A 19020-nucleotide genomic window follows, 5' to 3' on the forward strand; every position below is an offset into this window, starting at 1 on the left:
CCATAAAAGCAGCCATCTCTCTGCGGAGCACACACTACCTTAGCTCATAGGGCAGGTGGTGTGTAGTTGCACACACTTTCCTGAAGTATGAAACACCCAGAGCTCAAGAACCTGAACCCACAGCAACTAGACTTTATTAAGAGGAACGCAAATGCTTCAAGGAGCTTCTGGAGCCAATGGCCAGTCACTAAAAATAAACACAGCCATTTGGGAGATATTTATACTGGCTGGAGGCATTTTAAGTAGCTCCTTATCTGTTGCATTTATATTTACTCAAATATGCAGTAGATGGATTTAAATATTTTCCCCTGTTATACAATTGTTGCCGCACCAAAAATATTTGAAAATCACAAAACGAAAAAGCACGCACAAAGAGGAACTCAGCTGTAGCTTACCTGTCAGGATTGTCAGAAGCACAGACTGAGTCTATGAGCCCCACGTCCAGGGTTCCCTTTAAAACAACAACAAAAAATGGAACAAACTTCTAGATATATGCAAGATCCAGTTCCTACCATTCTGTTCCATTCCAGTGTGATCCACACATAGGCATCCACTTTTTATTGCATTTAAATTCATCTTGCTTTTCTCCCTGCTGTTTTAAACTGATTTTTAGCTGTTTTTATTATCTTTTGTACATCACATTGGGACGTTTGTGGAAGACAGCAGCAACAACAATACACGATGTGGCTCTGCAATTAGAAGTAGGCCGCATTCGTAATTGTTGGTGTCACCAGGAGGCAGTGAACATGTTGAGTCCCTAAGTGCACCCCTTTACTTTCTCCTAGAGGGCAACTTTCCTCAACCTGTTGCCCTCCAGATGCTTTGGACTATAACTCCCGTTAGCCTGAAACAGCATGGTCAATGATGAGAGAGATAATGGGACTGTAATCCCAACATCTGGAGCTCCTGTAGGAATGAATGACTGTGTGGATCAAAAACCTCTGACCTCTATGGATGACCAGGTTCCAATGTGTGCATGCTAAGATTCTGCCAGGGGTGAGACATGGCACTCCCCCTCCCCATAAGTCCATAAGTATGCGAATGAGCTCTCTTTGTATGTATGTGTGCATACACTTATCATTTCTAGACACACACACACACACACAGAGTAAAATCAAAGAAGCATCAGGGAAGATACCTCCAAGGGGAAAAGTACCAGCTAGCATGGGGTTATAGTTTCCTGTTGCAGATTTAGACTGCGTCTCACACACATGTCTTGCTAGATCCCAATCTGCTGTTCTGTTTAGCAGTGATCAGTACAGCCCCAATATGGCATGCAAGGGTCAGATATGCTGATTCAGTTATCTGTAGCATAACACCTTCTGTCTGGAAGTACCCTGAAATGCACCCTAACAACTTCAAGCATTCTGCTATCATGAGTGGAATTTCAAAAGCCCACTTTCCCCTTCCATTTGCAAGCTACAGTTCCTGGGCACAGTCCACCTTTGACGGTATTCTTGGTTTGGTGTTAGGCTCTAAATGAAGACATATTTGCTCTCGCTTTATTAACAAAATGGGGCTTCCGTATCCCTTCCCCCTTAACAGTTCTTTGAGGATGACAGTCCTGGAGGGTTGGTCATCTCTCCAAATGACACTTGGTGTACACACTGCTCCCCACAAAGATCTTCCTGGCATTTATCATGATCCCTTTGCCCAAATCCTGCTTCAGATACGTCCTTTGCCCACCATACCTGCCATCAAACTAGCTGAGGGTGTTAAATCCTTTAGACAGCCTCCCTTTTATTTCAAACTCAGTCCTGTTAAAGGGTGCCCATGAAGAACTCTCCTGCCGTTTACTGATGAACATAAGAAGAGCCCAGCTGCTGGATCAGGCCAACGGCCCATCTAGTCCTGCATCTCGTTCTCAGTGGACAACCAAATGCCTAGGAACATCCTTCATCAGCTGCTAGGCAGCCAGAAGAGTGACAGTTTCAGGGCTCCACTTGACCCCCCACTCACCACAGCATTCTTTGGGTTGGCTTGTTCATCCTGCATCTCTCTCAGCTGTTGCTCTGTAGCACTGTGCACACGGCTCAGGACATTAAACCAGTCACTGTAAGAAAGACAGAAGCAGAAGACACTTTAAAAAAAAACCCCGTATATATTTATTACTGAAATGGCTAATTTTTAATAGTCTAGAATACTATAATTAATATGCAGTTGTATACAAAGCATCATAGAAGTAATTAAATATATTTACTAATACCGACAACATCATACAAAGACTGAAACAATGACCTGATAACATGTATATCATGATTCATCTTCTACTCTCCTGCCTTTCCCTATTTTTATAACTGCTTCTCTATTTAGAGCACAACATCATGGGAGGGGTGTTGCTTCCAGCTCTCCCACCCCTCGCCTTGGGGAAAAAGCAGAAACCTTTTAAGAAAAACACACACCTATCCCTGCATCCCCTACCTGGCATCCTCTGGTGATTCTGCCACTATGTGGTAAACTCGATCACTTGTCACAATATCAAGGGCATTCTCTTTCTCGTGAATATCCACAATCTCCCTGAAAAACAACAAGTGTGAAGAGCCAGGATGAAAAGGCAGTTTGTCTATGTTTGGCATCCATCTCCATTGGCCTGCCTGGTCTCAAGGAGGCTCAGCGCTTCCCCGATCTCTTGAAAATACTTGAGAACAAGGAAGCAACAGCACCCAAAGATGAAGTAAGGTGACAGGCTGGTGTGGGAATGAGGGTACTGCCTACTGCACCTAGAGACCACCTTTGGGGGCTGTGTTGATAAGGAACCACTGCAAGGGCACATCACTGAAAAGACTTTTAATGTGGGCAAAGAGACAGCTAAACCAATTCAAGTTGAAGGATACTGATAAGAGAGGCCAGGGGGAGTGCACAAGAACGTGGGGCAAAATTTGCTACAAGAAAATTCTCAAATCAGTCCTAAATAGGCCCATGCAGGTGGGGGGGGCAGTCAGTTGCACTTTTCACAGGCCTCAGAGGGCTAAACAGGCTGCGGCCTGCCAGACTTCAGCTACCATGCCAAGAACAAGACTCCCGCCCCAGGCGTCAAATAAGCTCTGCATGGGCCTGGTCCTAGAGCGTCATTATGCATGCAGGACTGACACTGAAGCTTTAAAAATAGCCCTTGCTCTCAGGTAAAGGGCTCTAAGGCCCCACCCTTTCTAAAAGCCTCAGGCCTAAAGATGTCCCACAGGACTTAAGGAGTCAAACAATTTCCTCTCAGGCCCAGGTTGTTAAGGATTCCCCAAACATCTCCTGTTACCAATCAATATTGATACTGATTTATCCCTAGGGCTTACAGACATAATAATGTCCCATACTTGGCCTTCCTGATGTCAATCGTCCCCTTCAGCTTCTCTTCACTGTCGTTCTCAAAGTACATCAGCTTGGCCTCTCTCAGCACAAACCAGCGCCGTTTCCAATTCCGGCGAGACAGCGTGGACATGCCTCCTCCCTTCTTGTAAAGCCAGCCTGACTTCAAGGCCTCTTGCTTGGCTCGAAACCACATGAAGACCTCGTTCTTCAGGACACACCAGCGCCGTCTCCAGGGGTTCATCAGGCCCCCTTGCAAGGAAGAGAAAAGAGACACAGTCAAAGTTACTGCACCACCAGAATGTCCCCATCCTGCACTCCACAAGCACCTGACAAAGACAGTGGCATGTGTATCTTCCTGCCCTTGGCCATAACAGTTCCCTGAAAAATGTGGGGCCTCCTGTAGAGACAGAATGCTAACATGCAAAAGCAAGCACAAGTCTATCACAGTGGCATTAGCTGCAACGTACAGCGAGGCAGCGGTTGACTTTTGTATTACTACCTCCCCTACAACCCTAAAAAAACAACACCATGGTTTGCCAGTTACCAAAGTAAAATTAGGAGTGGGGAGGTAAATGTGTGTACTTGCACAAGCCCACACAAAACTGGCATGAGATATTTTGTTACCTGAAGTGAGGCCCAAATGGTGCCTCCTCCCGCCCCACTAAGACCAGTATCTTTTTTATAAATGCAAATTTTGTAGCCTCAAGCGTTAATTTCATTTATCCACCCCCTTACTACTACCCCAAATACTGCTTCACAGTGCTGCCAGATCACTTCAAGCATGTTCCACAACAGGGCCTCTGCCATCTCTAAAAACTGTTATCATCTGTGCATGCCCATTAAGACCCAACACTTGGGACTGGATATCACAGCCTTTATGTGCAACCAAGGTCCCTTCTAATCCCTCCTTGACAAAAAGCCTTACTGACTTTATCTTGGAAATGAAGAAGAACAAAACAGCAAAACAGGGAGCAAATACTGAGGGGAGATGAGAGGGGATTAGGGAGCAGGGGAAAATGGCTCAGCTTAGGGGACTGACCAAGCTGCTTACCTTTCATGTAGAGATAGCTGTGAAAATAGGCTGGCCCCGATCCATTGAGCACAGTGACCCGGCTGCTGCAGAATTCTTCATCCGTGTCCATATAAGCATCCCCTTCATCCTCACTGTCTAGAAACTGGAGGCAAAAAGAATGGTTACGCTCCAGAAACGAAGCAGCACAACCTGCCAAGTCCTATCGCACTTCCACTACAGATCTCAGTGCTGAGCTGGCCAGGCAGTATGATAACCATACAGAAGCAGGAATGATCTAAAGTGGGTGAGTGATTTCAAGGCAAAGGCCAAAACCTGCCATACTCAGTTGCCAACATGTGGACTTTGGCCTCTATTTCCATTTTGGAACTATCTGCTTTAAGAACCTCCAATTTTCTATTGCAATAGTTCTCTGATGTTCAGCCAAATGCATTCTGGCCATCTCAGCTTCTGTCTCTCTCTCTCATTATCCCCCTTCTGGGGGGGGCAGTCTAACCCCCTTCTGCAGCAGATCATGTGAAAAGCTACAACTTTACACACAACCTAACACACACAGAAACAATATGTCCTTATGGGCAGCACAAAGGCGTTAAATAGATTAAACGGGTGAACTGCCATTCTACATGGGATAGCTTCTAAAGTATATGAACTCCCTTTTTAAGATCACCCCCAAAAGGTTCATACAATGAGTGTGTTCTCGGGGACGGTGGCTGTTGTGTGCATGATTAATCGGGTCAAACAATACCCAGTAAGTGCCCTTGTAAATCTGGCAGACACAAATACCCATACAGTAATTGTAGCTGCAAGTAATGCACCAATACTAGGCACAAAATCCATATTCCAACATATATAAAAAACATACAAATGTGCATGAAGATGTGAAGAACAAATGGGAAATGTGCTTATATGGGATGCATATGCAAACGTGCGCACAGACACACCAGTTGTGCAAGTAAGCTTTTAGTATCACACAGAAAAATACAAACACGGCAGAAAATGGGTAAAGTAACCCATAGGTTAAGGCAGTCAATGTGGTTTCCTCCGAATGTTGTTGGACTACAACTTCCAGCATCCCTGACCATGCTGGCTGAGGCTAATGGGAGCTGGAGGCCAAAGGCTACCCCTGGGTTAAAGGAAACACAACACAATGGATTTTAACACTTAAGAACAAAACAAAATCCGGTGCCTATATTTTATTATTTATATCCTGCCTTTCTTCTATTATATTTATATCCTGCCTTTCTTCTATGATGGAACTCAAGGCAACACACACAGTTCCCTGGAAGTCTCCCATCCAGGCATTGCCCAAGCCCAGAACTTCTTGGCTTCATCCAAGCTATTGCATCCTGTACCTTCAAAACCACATCCTGAGACAAGGGAAGACTGAAAAAGTTCCAAGGTCAGCTTGCAAGAAGTGGAGTTCTTTAGGAATCAGTCTCGGGAGTTATTTTATTCACTACATTTCCCCCCTTTCTTTTTTGTTTGCAACTTTGATTGCAAACAGAAAGAGTGTGGATTAAATTTTCCAATGAAACCAAGCTGGGAGATGCCTATGAGAGACCGCAAGGATTGGACAGTTATGCAAGATGAAACTAGGCAATCCTATGGATGGGAGGGAGCAGAAATGTGTTCACAAGCATCATGATGAAATGCAATGGCTGTGAATGTGGACTGAAGAAAAAAAATGCCTTTTAACCCCAAGGAACATGTTAACACAAGGAGTTAACACAAGAGAGCACTGGGGTGCCAAACGTGCACAGGAAAGATAAAAAGAAAAACACACTTCCTGCTTAACAGCAGGATCTGTTTTTTGCTTCAAGGCAAACGGCCCTTACCGAGTCTAAGCTGCCGCGGTTGGAGTCCATGCCGTTGCTGTGGGAATTGCGCGAGGCCTCCTCCCCATTCAGGGGCTCAGCAGACGTGCTGCCAGCCTCTCCGCTGCCATCAAACTCCTCGTGGTCATAGTCAGACTCCACATCTGGAGGCAAGCTGTAAATTGGCTCTTCCGAGTCCCCATTGTCACTCTGCAGGATTTCCGAGGCTGATTGGTAGATGCTTTCCATAGGCTGCTCCTTCTGGGGGCTTGCAGATCTCTCTGTGGAAGGACACAGAGAGTTGCCCTCCTCGTTCTCTCCCTTCCTAGGCACTGGCATATTCGGAGAAGCATCTTCCTCGGAGTAATAGTTGTCACTGGTTCTGGTGCTGCTGTCCTGGTTCAGGAGACTTGGGCTGGGAACTGGTGGTCCCTCTTCATCTGCAGGAAAGCCCTCGTCTTCTTCTTCCTCAGCTAGGGGAGCTACAAGGCTGCATTCAATATTGAGGGTCCCTTCGTTGGACAGAGAGTGCTCGAAGCCTTGCACGCTCTCATCCAAATTCCCAAAATCCAGCAGCTCCAGGAACTCCTGTGCGACCCTGGACGCCTCCTTCTCCAGCCTCTGGATCTCCTCTTCCCGCTGCCGCTTTATCTCGTTCTTGGTATTCTCACAGGTGATGTGGTCGGTCTTCTGCTGCCACTGCAGCTTCTCAATCTCCCTCTCCAGTCGCAGGATCTCTTCCATCTGACGCTGCTCCTCTTCCTGTAAAGGCTGGTCTTCCTCTTGGGTCCTTAGCGCCTCCATCTGAAAGAAAGATCAGCCTTAATGAAGTCACAGTAACAGATCTGAGAAAGCAGGAGTTTGCATGGCAGCCAAGTGGCACTTCCCTCTCCTCCCTGCATGTGCAGCATTTCTTCTAATTGTTCTAAGGCATGAGAACCTAAGAAGAGCCCTGCATCAGGGCTGCATCAGGCCAATGGCCCATCTAATCTAGCATCTTATTCTCTCAAAAGTGACCAACCAAATGCCCATGTCAAGCCTGCAAGCAGGACCCGAGTGCAACAGCACTCTCTCACTCCTTGTGATCCTAGCAAGTGGTATTCAGAGGCATACAGCCTCTAACAGTGGCTGGAGATGGGTCTTACTTAAAATTTTATGTCCTCCCCGTAAAGTTTAAGGTGGTTTGAGAGAGGGTTACTGTTTTGTGATGGGAATGTTCACACCACTTTTGCCACTGGTCTTTGGCTGTTTTGTATTGCTTTAAAAAAACCGACCTGTTTGACGAGGTACTCATGGAACAAAAGAACTAAGCATCTGTACTGTACACCATGGGAAGCAAAGGCTCTCACAGGCACTTCTTTCTTAAAAGGCTATGGTCTATCTCCAAGCCAAGTGACAATAGGCTGGATTCAAATGTGCCTTGGATGGAAGTGTCTTTGATCCACCAGAAGATCTCATTAATGAACAGGGGTCAGTAGGGAAATTTTTTTTGCAGATTACACCTCTCAGCTGCAATCCCCTCACTATTTTAAAAAATGTGCCCCTTGAGCCTCTATCTGGTTCAAGGGAGAAATTTCCACTGGCACCAATGCAAGCTTTCATTCAGAGCCGAATAGCAGCTGCCCCCCCAAGTATTTTTCAATAGGACTGTGGCACAAAAGAAAGAGGTAACCCACCGTCCCACATGCCACATTGCTAACCCTCATCAGGATTCCACAGCAGTTGACATTTCCACTAGATTTGTACAACTATGGGTTGTATCCGGTGTTTGCAGAATGCAGTTCTGTTTATTACAGTACTTTGAAACTGTCCTCAATCTAGATGACACTTCCTAGGATCAAGCTACATGTAACACTCAACATCTAGGGACATATCCAACACTTTTCTTCTGCTCATGCAACAAACCTCTGCTTGTGCAATTGGACTTCCCCATCTGCTCCTTGCACACCCCCAAAATCTGCTCCAGAGGGTCCCCCAACCTTCTGGAGCAGATTTTGAGGATGTGCAGTGAGCTTCAAGAAAGAGGAGAGGAGAGGGAAGTTCTGTTGTGCAAGTTGATGCATACAACCCTAGGTGTTTATATTACTTTATAGGAGTGGAGCATCATCTAGACCGAGGACGGAGTTACCATAACAGCATAGCACTGCATTCTGCAAACAGTACCTTGGATTAGCTTGTAAAGAGGGAAAGGTCAAGCAACAAAGATCACCAGCATGTCTTCGTATTCTGCTTAGTATTCTGAAATGAGAGGCATATGATGGGAGTCATAATGGAACACACCTGAGCCATCTGCAATGCTGCTTCAAGCTGCTCTTTTTCTCTGTTCAAAAACAAAGAACAAACTCATCAATAAAATCTACAGTCCAGCTTGCCATGAAAATTTGCTGAAATCAATGAAGTTTTAAATAACACTGCTGCCTCAGTCATTTGCATTCAGATCAAAAATTTTGTGAGCTGTAACAAAGCCTTTAAAGTTAAACCAAGGAAAATTATTATATTAATGAAAGGCTTGGGTTTTCAGAAGGCTGGTTGGGGTTTGTTTGTTTTTTTGGTAAGGCTTCAGAACAGATGCTGACTGCTATTGAACACACATGGAACAACAATTCACACTGCAGAATGCATGTGGAGGGAAATGGAGGCTGCCTCACAGTGGATAAAAAATGTTGTATGAACATACTCTTTAGTCAGAAGGTCAGCGGTTTGAATCCCTGCGATGGGGTGAGCTCCCATTGCTCGGCCCCTGCTCCTGCCAACCTAGCAGTTCAAAAGCACATCAAAGTGCAAGTAAATAAATAGGTACTGCTCCGGTGGGAAGGTAAACGGCATTTCCATGCGCTGCTCTGGTTTGCCAGAAGCAGCTTAGTCATGCTGGCTACATGACCCGGAAGCTGTACGTCGGCTCTCTCAGCCAGTAAAGTGAGATGAGAGCCACAACCCCAGAGTCGTCCGTGACTGGACCTAACAGTCAGGGATCCCTTTACCTTTAAGGTAGCTGAAGGCACCCTCTTCCCATAGGACAGCCAGATTATCTCAGGCTTGGTTTAATTTGAGGTGTGCAGCTGTGTCAAGACTTCCCCGGCTCTCCCCTCTTGTGACTGAGGAACAAGCTAAGAAACTGGGCAGAGTGGAATAGAGGCAAGGTCACACTGAAGACTCCTGATTGACCACAAAGCCAAGAAAAGGGAATTGGAGGCTGGACTTCTAGAATAAATAAATAATGTGGGCTCCAAAACTATGTTTTTAAAGAAAAGTATTATGCAGTAGTTTCCCTCAAGAAGAAGCCTTCTAAAAATACACAACTTCCTAAAGTCACATATCATTTTCCAACACATATCATTGTGTTAGGCGCATACACAATTAAAAAAACCCAATACCTATATATATTTTTAAAAAGCTCACTGCAAATGGGTGTATGTCAAGGACAGAGAAACTGTACACATTATTATTAATAATAAATTAAATTTCTGTAGCAATTGATCAATCAATATTCCCTGGGTGACCTACAAACAAGAAAATATTAAAAACATGGTACTGATGTTTTAATGAGGTGGTTTTCCCCACAAGGTTATATTGACATGCTACTGCTGCTGTGTTATTTTATTGCTGTGCTACTTGGAGGTTTTGTCTTCAAATAAAAAGTAGTTTAGAAACCATACACCCTTATTTGTTTATTTCATAAAATTTATGTTTATAGAAAGTAGGATCATAGTGTTAGAAGGGAGCAGTTACTACCACTGCGTTGCAACCTGTGGCGCTCACCCTTGAAGTCCTGAACCAGCCACCTGCAATGATGTCCTGCGACAACCTCACAGCCTAGCGCTTAGTCGTCCTTTCAGCCCAGAGACTAAAAGACATGCCCAGGTGCACTGCTTTGGGGCTTCCAAATTCTGCAGAGTCCAGATATTCAGGAAGCTTCAGACACCTTGGCCTACCTGGCTCACAGGGACCAGCACTTGACCAGAACAAGTTGTGCAACCTCCATAGCTAGTCTCCTGTGTTGAGTATAGGAGTGCCCAAAAGGAAAAAGTCCCAGCTTAGTGGTATCATCTAGATGAGCCCTATCATTAGCACTGTGTATTCTACAATTCTCACTAAGCATGGAATTTAGTATCAGCTTGCAGCTACAAAGGAGTGAGGTTGGGCTCAAAAAAGAATGCAGGAAGTAACTGGTGAAATCTGCAAAGGCAGAGAGGGTGTTGGGTAATGTTTCCAATGGTCAGGAGGCGGGGCTTCAGGGCCATGCATGGCTCCTTCCCCACTAGAAACATATATATGCAGACTTACTTCCCATAATTCATTTTTTAAAAGGTCACCAAATTCAAGTCTGTCTGAGCACAATTTGGCTCACCTGGATATAGAAGTTTGGTACTGTGTTGCTGTGCTTTTAAAGTGGTGAATATACAAAACTCTGCCTATCACGAGCAACACATCAAAGGCAGAGTCCTGTTTGGACTGTTCCACTTCAGGCTACAGGGGGCTGATCAAATGGCAAGGGGGTGAAAAACACCCCACAGTCCTCCACATAGAAAACTAAAACACCAGAGGTAGTTAAGCCAAAATGCTTATCCCTGACACCTGATTTTCTATACACAGGGAATCCTTTACATGGAGGAACATTAAATCATGTACATCCCTCTCACTCCTGCAGTCTGAAGTGGTACAGTCCTGGCACAGGTCTGCCTCTTCAGTTGCAGTTTTGTGAAAGCTGGGCCAGGGAGACAGAACCAAGACTGCCTTGTACCTTTTCTTCTCCTCTTCCTCCTCCTCCTTCCTCCTACGCTCCCTCTCTTCTTGCCATTGTCTTTCCTCTTCCTCCTTTCTAATCCGCTCTTCCTCTCGACGCCTCTGCTCCTCAGCTTCCCGTTTCCGCTGCTGTTCCTCCTCTAGCAGGTGCCGGTAGAGGCTGCGAGCCAGCTGCCCACGCCAGTGCTTCTGCAGGACAATGGCAGAGGCCTTCAGGCGCAGGAGGGCCTTCTTCCAGAAGTGAGCACGGTAGTTCTTTTGGATAGTCACGACACTGGCTAGCACCCTTCGATACCTCTTCCTGAGTCAACAAAAGCAAGGTGGGGGTTACTGTCAATCAACGGCCATTGCTCACTAGGTTCTCCTCAGCATCTGCCTCAGAAACCATCTGACCCAGGGGTACCAAGATGCCAGATTCAATGAATCAGCACAACCACAGCCGCTTTCTCCAAAAAACATTTCCCCAGGAAGCCACTCCTTCCATGCTTTCCTTTCTCCTCCATCTGTCATCCACCTGGTTTCTGGAGAATGCTTTAGGCATCTCCCTCTTGGGGCCACTCATTTCCTGTTTCTACACCAGCTCTGTCTTTGCTAAGCACTTTAGGTGGTGTAATGGCACGGAACCTCCCAACCCAAGGCAAAATGGCAGATTCCCCCATCCCTCCAAACAATAAAGGGATGGTTCCTGTCATGACCTCCTCCCAGCATATCAGTCTTTTTTCCAGATGCTCCCACATAGACAGCCATACACTGCTCTCCTAAAACAGAGGAATGAGTAGTTTTTACACCCACCCACCCACATATGGAAGCTAAGGTCCCCGTAACAGAGAGAGAGAGAGAGAAAGAGAGAGAGAGAGAGAGAAAGAGAGAGAGAGAGAGAGTGTTGGGGAATGCCTTTTATTTAGTAATGAGACTATGCACTCTGTACATGTTCAGAATCTCCCTTCTCTGTAGTTGATCTGCAGGCGTAGAAAAAACTCAAATTCTAAGTCCTAACATTCCTGGCCTGAATTGAGGGTCTGGTTCTTTTATTAGTGCAATTAAGGCCAGTCCACTTGAATCCAATATGGATTATATGCTTTTCTTTTTCTTTTTGAGGACCAATATGAAAAACTAGTAGATTATTTCTGTGGAATAGAAGCATTATCTAGGAAATATACTTACAAGAGTCAGGCAGTTGCTATGTTTGACACTCCATGTGGCACTATGAGGTGTCTCCTGCTAAAGAACAGGGAATGTGTGTGCTCTGCAAGCCTGTGGCTACATTGCACAAGAATTGAAATGGATATTGACACTGAGTTCAGCACCCTGAGAATCAAAGCTTAAGTTAAAACTTATTTTTTAAAATACCCAAACAAACAAGTTTCTCACATGCTTAAAGCTGATAAGATCCATAATCTGTGTGCAAACCCTGGTGAAACCTCAAGGTCTAACAAGACCTAGGAGACTAATCCAGAATCTGCCATCAAATGGATATAGAGTGAGGAATGGAAGGAGACAATTGCATTCAAAGGAATGTAAAGTGGAAGGAGCCTCCCTGCTCATGCTGTTCCCCAGTATTCCACCCACCCACCCCTGTCCTTTTCTCCCACCTGAGCTCTGATACAGAAGCCCTGCCAGGAGAAAAGTGGTCAAGAGGCATTTTCAGCAGGGAAAGCATGTTCATCACCCCTTCCAGCGCACTGCGTGTTTGCTTCAAAACTGGTCTGCCAGTTCTACAGAACCAATCATCTAGCACACAGTTTGTGCTGCCATCATATTCTCTTAGGCTTCAGAAGCCGGCATGGTGACAGAACAAGGTTTCCAGTGATTGGGGGAGGGGTTAGGAATCCAGTAAGATTCCTATGGCCTAAGACAGGAGATCCAAATAGCACCCACTCCCCAATGGCAAGCTAAATTATAATAATTATAATAAACAAAACAACGGCCAATTTGCTGCATGCCAATGGCACACCTTGCCTGATGGTAGGGCTAGTCCTGTTCCAGTGTCCTGCATGGCTCTTGCTCTTTTATACAACTAACAGAAGCAGAATAGGTTGTGCAAAATAAAACAATCTGTACGCAAAGGTTCTTAGTTTGCAGAATTCCAGAGGGTTATTTTGGTGCAGAATTCTGGTGATAGCAGCACTGGCAGTGGCAACAATGCCATTAGCAACAATATCCCAGTTCATATGCAATGCCCTGGTCCTGGGCCTGGCTCATGATTATACCCTCAAAATGCAGATGGTTTTCACAGCCTGGGAAATCCATGTTTGCAGCTGGAGCCCAGCCAAGTCTTGCTGTAGACAGCAGATGCAGCTTTGACTTCCTTGCCTGAACAACCGAGCCTGCCTCCCCCTTGGATAGTATTGTGCGGGGGGGGGGGGACTGGGCAGATTGCCGTTATTCTGTTCACCAATCAACATTCTAGTTTGGTAGGCCCAAATCTAAACTACACCAAGGGCTTTGTAAACTTTGCATTTTATTTTAAGGAAAGGTAGATGCCAGTTTTATTTGCATATTTTATTATGTAAATTTGCATAGGCCGTATTTCCTATGCAATATTTAGTCTTTTTCAGATAGTTACAGGAAAGAGAAAAAAAAGCACATGGAGCCCCTCCCCCCCCCGCATCCTAGCAGTTCAGCTCAGCTCCCATCCTCCACTTTCCCTAGCCAATGGCGTTTGAGATGTCACCAGGGGCTGCTCACACATTTTCAGGCCTCTTTGCAATCTTAAAGGCTAGAAACTTTTAAAAAAATGAAGCTGAATTGCCAGGGTGCTGAATTCCTCCTCTAGTAGCAACCCCTGCGCTGTTAATGGCACGATCCTGGAATACAGGCAGCCCATGCAATAATTCCTCAAAGCAACACCAGTGTCCTTGCGGAGCACAGGTCCGAATGGGCACACATAGCAATTTGCCAGAACAAGACAACAACAATTAGCAGCAAGATGAAAAGGCAGAGACAGATAGATGGTGGGTGTGCAGAGCCAGCCAGCTTACAGCTACCCCCACCCTCTTCCCTGCACCCAGAAGAGCCCACCAGGGAAGCAGAATCTGGAGGGGGGGGAGCTATAAGTGAGGAAGACTGGCCTGGGTCTGGCAAATAAAGACAGAGATTGGGCTGAGGGTCTTCAGTGCAGAGCAAGAGAGGGAGAGCTGGGGAGTTTCTCTGCAGGGCAGCTTCATAGGAGGATTACAGATGCAACAGGAAAGAGGCAGGGGATAGAGACCTGGGCAAGTAAGCAACTTCGCAGTCAGTGGCCTGCATTGGGAATGCATGGGGATTTCAAGAGGGAGCAGAGAAGGGGGAAAGCAGTGGAAGCCCAGCCAGAAGCAGCAAGCTGGAAAGGAGAGAGACCTGGCAGCAAGGAGCATTCCAGCAGCTGGGCAAAGAAGGCGATTCAAGCACTGACCTTGCCATGTAGCCCAGGACGTGGGCTCGGATGATGGTTGCCGCCTTCCTCAGCTCCTCTTCCCGGGCCTTCTCCAGTTTTTGCTCCAGAGCCTCCTTCAGGAAAACCTGGTACCCCGGGGAGGAGTTTCATCAAACACAAAGAGAGGAAACAGCAAGTCCCAGGCAGCACCAGCAGGTCCCATGCCTGCCTGCCTGCCTGCCTGCCGTAACAAGGCACACAGGGCTCCTTTTATGCTCCTGCGCCAGAGCCAGTCCCTGCTCTGCCAGCCCTTCCCCTTTGGGTGCTGTCGCTGATGGACAAGGGAGAAAGTTGTGCAGGGAGAGGAGCCAAACTCAGCCCAGCCCCCGCACACTCTCTCTCTCTCTCTCTCTCTCACTCTTCCACACTGCAGGCTCAAGGATTAAGGGGGAGAGAAAAAGGGGGGAGGAGGCTGCACTGCTTTTAACTATTAACCCTTTCTTTGGCTCAGTGACATCTTTTAAGGCTATGTGGGCCTGCTGCTCGAGTCCTGCTAATGAGGCTCTGGGTATGTGTGTCAGCATTCCAGGCGCTGCATGCAAAATGCAGAAGAAAAATTGGCCAAACTATGAAAAGATACCCATTCCAAGAAAAGAAGCTGGGGAGGAGGCACGGAGGGGGTGGGGAGGGAGAGGAAGAATCTTTCCAAATATCATTTCCTGCACTGCAGATAATCCACACATATTTTTCCCCTGGCTGCTTCTTTGCATCACTGCCTCAGTGCCAGCCTGTCTCCAAGCTGTCTTGCTGGCTGGAAGATTCCTTCTCACTTTCATTGCCTTCTCTGCAATCAAACCTTCCCAAGAGGTGTGGCTCACCCTGAATGCACACAAGAACAAGTGGTCATTCTGCATTTGCTTTTTATTAAAAGACGCACCTGGGTGCTATTCCTGAAACCAGGAGGCATGAAGCCTGCTTTCAGAACAGGCTACACTTGTGGCTCTGGTGGGTGATGCATGACCGCACACGGGTCAGGGAAACTGCATCAATCCCATTAGATATTTCAGCGGCCCCATGATGAGGTCTTGGAATTCCAACAGTGGGGTCTGGAAAACATCCATGGGCCTGGTCTGTTACTCATTCCTGTCTGGGAGGTTCCAGAAGGATGGAAGGTCAGGCCTGGTCCACCTGTGTGGCTGTCGGTGAACCAAAAACATTGGTACTCCAATAAAGTGACACACAATCCAAAAGGTGACTCCGAGGATGCATTGTAATGCTGCAAAGACTCTGGGGCACAATCCCTGGATTATGTGGCACAGATATTTGGGATAGCAAATGCCTTTGGTATTTTGAATGCAGCATTCTTCTGGAGAATTCGAGTGGTTGAAGATTGCATTAACATCCCCAAGAAAATCTGTTTTCATCACCTGCATTCATGGCTAGCCTCCCACATTTGTCTGAGGTGAAGGCAATGCAACCAAAGGCTTAGGCTGCCAATGCATTAAAGTCTCCTTTCTGCACTGAAGTTCTAAAGCAGGAGTACAAAAATTCATGATCACATATGCTATATGGAGGGCAAGGGGATCATCAGCATGTGGGTGCTGTGTGGCTTAGGGGATGTGAATGAGCAGCCCGCAAGGGGGGGGCAGGGGAGACCATTTGGACGCAACCTGTGCAGACATGCACACTTATAAAGCCCCAAGTGTTGGACACATGGCCTTCCTTGCTCAAAATTGGTAGAGCAGCATTTGCAGAAATCAAATAGAAGAAATGAAGAAATCACAGATGCCTTTCAGAATTCCCTAGCTTGAAGCAGGAAGCTGGAGGCTTGCGGAAACCGGTGTGAAGGGCAAAGCTGGCAAGGGAAAAGTTCAGCACAGTGCCTCTCTGCCTAGTTGTCCCCTGCCCAAACTTGTGCTACAAGAATCCAAACAAAGTCCAGACTGCCACAGTGGACAATCAGCAGCTGCTCCCCTCTGTCCCTAATGAGAAACACAAAGACCATCCTGCTTTCCCCTTCCTTTCCTGTGCTCTACAATTCCTTATACTAGCCCTTTTCCTTCCTCCACCAAACAATTGCTCAGTATAGAAATCCCCCCCCTTGAAATATACTGCACAGGAAGCACTTCCCACTCCTTCCCCCATCCTGCCCAGCACATGTGCAAGACCACGCAGGGACTCGTCAAACCTCGCCTGCCCAGGTTGCTCATAAAGCCCTCAGCAACACCCTGGAGGAGCAGAACAGGCCAAAGAGGCTCACTGGGCAGGGAGATGTCGCTAACCCTCAACCTCGGCCTCACCTCCAGAGACAAAGAGGGGCCCTATGCTTCAACGCAGAGGCAGGGCCTCTTGACAGGCACAAAGGGACTGGGCTCACAAGGCAAACTCATGACTCTTTTAAGATCTATTTGTTTTCTAGGCAGCAAAGGAAAAGGAGAGCTGTGGCTCTGTGGTGGGGCGTATGCTTTGCATGCAAGAAGGTTCCAGATCCAGTCCCTGGCATCTCCAGACAGGGCTGGAAAACACTGGAGGAGTCACTGTAGGTCAGTGTGAACAGTACTAAGCTAGGTGGACCAAGGTGCTTAACTCAATAGAAACACAACTTCCCACGCTCCTAATTGCCAGCAATAGCTACAGATGCTGCACCACTATAGAGCAAGAGTCTTAAGTGATCAGAACTGGAAAGTCTGCTCTGCCTAGGGCTAGGATTGCCAACATTTTTGCTCACTCTGCTCCTGTGCATGTAACAGCAGACTGAGACACCACTTAGCCAGGAAAAGCTGACTTTCAGAAGACATCTGATTAGAGAAGTTCTTAATGTTTGATGTTTTATTGTGTTTTTAATATTCCATTGGAAGCCACCAAGAGTGGCTGGGGAAACCCAGCCAGATGGGCAGGGTATAAATAAATTATTATTATTATTATTATTATTATTATTATTATTATTATTATTATTACCACGAGTTTAATTTGTTGGTGAGGCCACTGTTAAAAGAACAGAGGCAAGGCCACTGAAATAAGGCAGCTCTATCCTTGGTGCAAGAATATCATATTACGGCATTCTAGGTGAAGGCTAGAAAATTTATCATTCTTTAACACCTCTGTGGTGCTCCTACAAAAGTATAGATTCCTCCTACCACTTCAACATTTATTTTTTTAAAGGTATGTACCTAAAAATGAAAGAATGATGGAAACATGCATTTGGACACGTGTATACATGCACACTTCTTAGGGAGCCAGGATAGTCTGCAGCAACATGTTGCCTTTACACTTGGTGACAAATCTTAGCTCACTGCCATGCAATGTGTGGAATGGTTCTAAGAACTTTTTTGTATGACTCCGAATCTTGCATTGCCTTGCCTTAACTGGGTACTTGCCATTATGGCTAGTAGCCCTCTCCTCCATGAACTGTACCTCTTCACTGAACCCCCAAGTTTAGCTTCTGCAAGCTTATATGCAATGAAACCCCCAATAGAGAACCCTGTGCAGATGTTGCTCCTGCCCTTCCACAGAATGCGCCCACTACTCAAACCCGGCAACTCCATCTGCAATGCAGAGGACAGTACCAGAGAGTCGTTATTGTAATCCTTACATATAAATAGGGCTCCATCCTCTTGTCTCAGCTTTAATCCAGGCTGGGTCTCCACATTGGAGCAGATCCTAGGGTTTCCTTGGCCATTGTAGCAGCATTTTAACAATGCACCATCCGTCACACCCAGTGATGCGGGCTAACAATGTTGTATTAAGCTTTGGCCAGTTTCTAGGGGGCTTTTGAACATTTGACAGAGCACCGCTGAGACTGAACATACTGATCTCTGTAAATGCCAGGCATCCCCCTATTGCTACCCAAATGGCCCCAAACTACCACCTTAATAACCAAGGTAACCACCATTTGGATTCCAGAAAACCACCATTTTATTTGGATGCCAGAAAACCAATTTTGTAACTTAAATTTGACCCACCTCCTACTTCCAACGGTTTCTCTCCTTCCTTGTCATTTCCACCTTGTGGCTCACAGTAATTTTTAAAAGTGGTCTGTGTGCCCCAACAATTCTCATCTGCTTTGCCACTTATCAGGGATGTGACTCTCTTTCCTTGATCCTCCAATGTCTTTCATAAAGTTGGCCATCCTCCTGCCTCTGAAATCAATCCCATCTGGATAGGCGGCAGAGCCTCTTCAACCCACCCTGTTGCCCCTCTTCCTTGCTCATCCTGAGAAGCGAAGACTTCAAAGAGCTCGAGCCCTGCCCCAAGTGGCCCTGCTTCCCTGAACAGCAAGCAAAGGGCAGCGAGGCAGCCGGTCCCTTCTCAGATGGACCAGCAACTCTGAGAGTAAGCGAGAGAGGGAAAGTTCTATTGTTCTTGGTGGGGTCAAAGGTCAGTTGTCTGCCGCACCAGTCACTTGGAGCCTGTTCTCTTTAATGGCTCCAAGGTTGATTTATTAACTCCAAGTGCTTGGTATGCAGAGAGACAGCAGTTTCCTTTCTCCTCTCTTGCTAGTGGCAAGCCGCCTTTGGTCTCCCTTGCTCAAGGACTGATGCCTGAGCTTTCCTCCCTCCCCAGTTTCGTTTAAGGCAGCACAAGCTGCAGAACATAAATATAATGCATAGACTGTACATCGCGTCGCTGGGAAATGAAAGATAAGCTGCAGAAAAGAATCACACTGCAGCCTAAAACGTCCTGGCTGGGCCCAGTTACTTCACCCTTGAATTTGGCATGCTCTAAATGCAGGGGCTCTAAATGCAGCTGGCAATTGCGACAGGTTGCCCTTGCCT

The 19020-nt window shown here is 46.4% G+C and overlaps 1 protein-coding gene across 3 annotated transcripts in view; it reads right to left on the minus strand.

The window, feature by feature from the left end:
- LOC128419645 (unconventional myosin-X-like) overlaps nt 1–19020 on the minus strand; it is a 74169-nt gene that overhangs the window by 10818 nt on the left and 44331 nt on the right. For all 3 annotated transcript variants that reach the window (XM_053400596.1, XM_053400588.1, XM_053400603.1), the window contains 9 exons: nt 14285–14391; nt 10889–11191; nt 8428–8467; nt 6169–6951; nt 4355–4478; nt 3309–3552; nt 2422–2517; nt 1960–2053; nt 396–451 (listed from right to left, as the gene is read on the minus strand). In XM_053400596.1, coding sequence (XP_053256571.1) covers nt 396–451; nt 1960–2053; nt 2422–2517; nt 3309–3552; nt 4355–4478; nt 6169–6951; nt 8428–8467; nt 10889–11191; nt 14285–14391 — 1847 coding nt within the window. The remainder of the gene's footprint in view (nt 1–395; nt 452–1959; nt 2054–2421; nt 2518–3308; nt 3553–4354; nt 4479–6168; nt 6952–8427; nt 8468–10888; nt 11192–14284; nt 14392–19020) is intronic.

The sequence above is a fragment of the Podarcis raffonei genome, chromosome 1 (genome assembly GCF_027172205.1).
Source record: "Podarcis raffonei isolate rPodRaf1 chromosome 1, rPodRaf1.pri, whole genome shotgun sequence".
NCBI lineage: Eukaryota > Metazoa > Chordata > Lepidosauria > Squamata > Lacertidae > Podarcis > Podarcis raffonei.